At 38.5% G+C, this 5,181-nt stretch overlaps 1 protein-coding gene across 1 annotated transcript; it reads left to right on the top strand.

Moving 5' to 3' along the window:
* The first annotated feature begins 287 nt into the window (after positions 1-287).
* LOC101998407 (vomeronasal type-1 receptor 4-like) lies at positions 288-1,336 on the top strand. Its single transcript, XM_005372093.2, has one exon. The coding sequence runs from the start codon at positions 398-400 to the stop codon at positions 1,334-1,336; it is 939 nt and encodes a 312-aa protein (XP_005372150.1). The 5' UTR covers positions 288-397.
* The last annotated feature ends 3,845 nt before the right edge of the window (positions 1,337-5,181 follow it).

The following is a 5,181-nucleotide window of genomic DNA, read 5'->3' as shown; positions in this document are numbered from 1 at the left end:
GAATTTGGTTGGGGAAACTTGCAGTACAATTCAGTTGTGTTGAGAGTTAACTTGTTATTCCATGCATGTACACAGACAGACTGACAGACAGGCACACACAAATACACATTTTAACAAGGCAATTTTGCTAGTATAGAACTCAAATATATCTCTTTTAAAACTTTAGAGTTTTATTCCAGTTCCCCTGCCAGGGCACACACATAACTCAGAGTCTACAGGGAAGGGGAGGAGCTCAGGGACTCAGTCTACAGCAGCACATGTGTCCATCACCGACTCTCGTATACCAGAAAATGCTATTATGTGAAATGTTTTTCAGATAAATATCTAGAATTACTGATGCCTTCCTGAAAAACTCTTTGTATCCTGAATACAAGATTTTCTACCCATAAAGGAAGAAATGCTTTTAAAATTTATTAAGCAAATAGTTTTCCTCTTCATGACTGTGTTTGGCACTCTGGGGAACATTTCTGTTTCTGTGAATTATATGATCACTTGGTGTGGAGGGCCTGAGAAGAAACCCATCCACCTTATTCTCATCCACTTGGCTTTTACAAACATCGTAATCCTTCTTGCAAAAGGATTGCAAAAGACAATTGAAGATTTTGGTTTGAGAAACTTCCTAGATGACATAGGATGCAAGATCCTCATTTACCTGTCAAGGGTGGCCCGTGGGGTCTCCATCTGCACCAGCAGTCTCCTCACTGTGGTCCAGGCCATCATCATCAGTCCCAGAACATCTGGGTGGAGGAAGCTCAGACCACAGTCTGCATGGCACATCCTTCCATTCTTTTCATTCTTTTGGATACTCAATGCTTTAATAGGTATGAACCTAATCCATTCCGTCACAAGTGCAAGTCTGAATATATCAGAGCTTAAGAATGGTGACAACTATTGTTATTTTATGCAAGAAAGTCAGAAAACAAAATGGATTGTTCTCTCTCTCATGGTCCTGAGAGATGCTGTGTTTCAGGGAGCCATGGGAGGGGCCAGTGGCTACATGGTACTTCTTCTCCACCAGCACCACCAGCATGTCCTCCACCTCCAGAACGCCAAGCTTCTCTACAGAACTCCCCCTGAGCTGAGAGCTGCTCAGAGTGTCCTTTTTCTGATGCTCTGTTTTGTTTTCTTCTATTTGGCTGACTGTGCCTTTTCTCTACTTTTGAGTCTCTCTTTAGTGGACGAATCCTTGATATTAAATTGTCAAGATTTGATAATCATTGGTTATGCAACTTTTAGCCCAGTTGTGTTGATTCACAGGGATAGACTTCTCCCTGAGTGGTGGCATGCTCAATGGGAGAAATTGAGAAAATTTATTTCTCTGTTATCTGTTCAATGAATTTTACAATATCCCTGTTTTATAATATTTTTAGTAAGACAAAAATCTCACAAAGCATTTCAAGCATGTGTTTATTCATAAACAATCTTCCCAGTAAGACCCAGCCTTGAACTGAGAGAGAAATCTCTTTAAACTACAGTAATATGTGAATCCTTAGTCTCCACTTTTCCTCTCTTTTGAAGGGATTTTAAAAAAAATTCTTATATTTGTACTGTGTATGGATAATTTACCTGCATTATGTCCTTTTAACACATACAAGCTTGGTGCCTGTAAAGAGTAGAAGAGATAATCAAAAGCCCATGACTGACTGGAGTTAGAGAGGTTGCTAGGAATTGATGGGTCCTCTGGAAGACAAGCTAGTGCTCTCAACTACTGAGTCATGTCTGCAGCATAGAGTAAATGGTCTTAATTATATTTTGTAAAACTAATTTTACTATCACTGCCTGTCCCTAATAAATAATCACAGAGAAACTATATTAATTGCAACACCTTTTCCCTGATGGCTCAGATTGATTTCTAGTTAGCTCTTATATCTTAAGTTAACTAATTTCTATTAATCACCACGAAGGCATGGCCTTCTAGTACAATTCTGGTGTCTTTCTCCTCAGCAGCTACATGGCAACTGCCTGACTCTGCCTTCTTTTTCCCTTCTTTAAGTATAGTTTTTCCACCTTGCTCTATTGTGTTCTGCCATAGGACAAAACAGATTGTTATTAACCGCTGTTAAGAAACATATTCACTGCATACAGAGGGGAATCCCACATCAAATTGGATTTATTTTATCAATTTTATAGTGATTTAATCATGTTACCCAAAGAAATCCATATCTTGTACCTGTTGCTGTACTTGCTGAATGTTAGTTTAGCTATGATGCAGTTTTGAGATTCTTCAAAGTGTCTGAATGCTTCCATCTGTAGAAAATATTTTACAGAATTGTGAAAAATGGTATGAACTACATCCACTTTCTGGAATCCCAATGCACCAGTCACAGAACTTAGATGCACTGAAATGTTTCTTTGGTCTTATATTCATGAAGGTTCTCTGCATAAATTAAGATTTTTCGTATGGGATATACTGGATAAGGAATACACGGTAAAGTTTCATTTTATCCATCTGTCGTTTCTATGTTTATTAAGAAATGTATATTTCCCTATTTGCAAGATTAATATGAAACAGTGTGAAACAGACTGAGGGTTGTTAGCAGCTGCCCTTTGTTAATGCCTGGTTGCTCTCCACACTATCAAGCTGTTTGTCATTAAAGATCTGCAAAAGGATCTCATTCTACATCTATTTAAGGGAAGGATTCAGTGTTTGATTTCTTATCATAGATCCACACAATAAGATATCAACATGGTTCTAACAATCTGATATACCCATTCTTTTTTTTTGGAATATAAGTTTTTTAATTTTTATAAATAACTTATCTGTTACAAAGATAGTTTACCCAGCTAAATCACAAAACCATGAACTCAAGATATCCAAATTATATTTTATTAATAAAACAAGTAAAAACTGATTTACCAATCTTCACATAGAACTACAGAGGAAGCTGAAAAACAAGGCCTACTTTTAAAACAAAATGCATCAAACATATGAGGTTTGAGGTCTGTTGTCTAGTGACCGATGATCGCCATATTTCTTTCCATACTCATGATGCAAAGCCTGGAGGCCAAGGCTCTGGCCTTCACAAGGCTCACCTGTAATAATCCTGTTTATTTAAACATAGCCACTTGTGAACATCTGCAGTGGGGCAACCCACAGTATTTCCTGTCTTTGCTAGATTTGAGCACTTCCCTTAGACCCACTCTAAGCACTGATAGACAATTTCATAATTCTTTTTAAATGCATACTGTTTCTTTGATATACCCATTCTTAAAAATAGTAATTGACATAATCATTGAACATGAAAGTGTAGACTCACTAATCACCAGTTTTATGCCATATTTAAAAGAATGCTCTGTACTATCTGACTAAACACCTGTAACATATTGGTTGCATCATGGTTCCACTTCACAATAATGTATACATTTTTATATTTTCCTTGGTTGTGCTGTATACACAAAACATTAAAGTAAGTGATGTGTATTTTATTCTGTTACAGATTATTAAATACCTTGTTCTTCTAGTATTAGGATTTATTTTATGTTTGTGTTTCTGTGAGTGTGGTACCCTTTCTGTTGGCACATGTGCCTTCCCTGCTCTTCGGTCTTTGTTATAAAATTGCATCACTGCTGTAGAGAAGGTGGAGAGAACGGGAGAGTCTTTCTCTCTCTGCTTTATACACGCCATAAAGACCACCTCCTGTTTTCACACTTTGCTTTCCAATTTCCTTAAGGAAGCAGTAGTTGTGAGGTTTTTTTTACATTTTCCATTTGGTATGGGTGCATGCATGTTTTCGAGTCCATAGGCACTCGTGTGTGAGGAGGTGCACACGCACATTTGTGCTCCCCTGCATGCAGGAGACTGAGGCTGGCATCAGGAATCATCCTCCATTGTCCTCTTTGCTGAGTTGGGATCTTTCAGTCAAACACAGAGCTCATCAAAATACTAAACTCACCACCCAGTTTCTCTAGGGGCTGCCTGTCCCTGACTTCTGAGGCTGGAATTACAGACAAGCTGCCACCCACAAGGCATTTAAATGAGGTGGCTCTCACACTTGGAAGTAAAGTCCTTTAAATACTGAGCAATCTCTCCAGCCAGGGTTTATATACCTTAGTCACCCCCCTGTCACAATGGAATATTGTAAACTTGCTGTAGAAGCTGGAGGTGACCAGTGACTCCCATCATGTCCTTGTCTGCCATAGCCAGATTTCTCCATGAAATTCCTGTACGGAAACGGCATGAGAGGCTCACTTTCTGAGATTTTCTTGTCTTTTGTGCAATGAACTAGTCAGAGAAGTACAAGCACTAACTTTTTTTTCTTTATCTTTCAAAGACAAAGAAGATATTTAGAAGTCTTCCAAAAGCAATAACAAAGATAACAGAGGGAAGTGATCCTTGCTGGATCAGAGATATTATTTTTAAATTAATATTATATATTGTATTTTTAACATTGAAAAGAACTTTTAAGTTCAAACATATTCATATTATTCTTCCATTCCTCCAAGTATTTCCAGATCCTCTCCTCCTCACTACGAATCAAACTTCAAGCTTCTCAATAAACAAAACCAAATATAAGAACAAAAAATCCAAAAAAAACCAAAGAAAACAAAGTAATAAAATGCACATCCAAAAAGAAAAAAACACCAAACTTTGTGCAATACACACACACACACACACACACACACACACACACACACACCCCTGTGGAATCCAATCAAATGTTGCTCAACTACTCCTGAATGTGAGGTCCTGCAGGGGTTGATAAACCTAGTGTCTCTCTATTGGAGAAAACTGATTTCCCGCTCCCAGCAATTAGAAGGGACAGTACAGTCACTAACTTTTACACCAGCTTAGGTTTCCGTTCATTCACTCATTGTATATGTATATGATAAAACAAGACCTATCACATCAAAGTTAGAAAAGACAAATAAACAGAAGGAAAGAACCTAAAAGACGGCACAAGAACCAGGGGCCCACTCATGAACATAAAGCACACAGAGAACCTGGTGCAGACCCCTGCAGACCCTGTGTTTGCTGCTCGAGTTCTTATGACCTTTGCTCATGTGGATTTAGATGTTTTCTTGGTGTCTTCTATCCCAATGGCTCTAATGCTCTTTTCACATCCTCTTCTGTAGGGTTTCCTGAGCCCTGTGGGGGAGAGATTTGATGGAGACATCCCATTCAGGGCTGTGTGTCAAGGTCTCTCACTCTCTCTGTAGTATCTGGCTGTGGGTCTCTGTGTT

Source organism: Microtus ochrogaster, unplaced genomic scaffold, assembly GCF_000317375.1.
Source record: "Microtus ochrogaster isolate Prairie Vole_2 unplaced genomic scaffold, MicOch1.0 UNK178, whole genome shotgun sequence".
Classification (NCBI taxonomy): domain Eukaryota; kingdom Metazoa; phylum Chordata; class Mammalia; order Rodentia; family Cricetidae; genus Microtus; species Microtus ochrogaster.
This window is presented reverse-complemented; position numbering and strand designations above follow the sequence as displayed.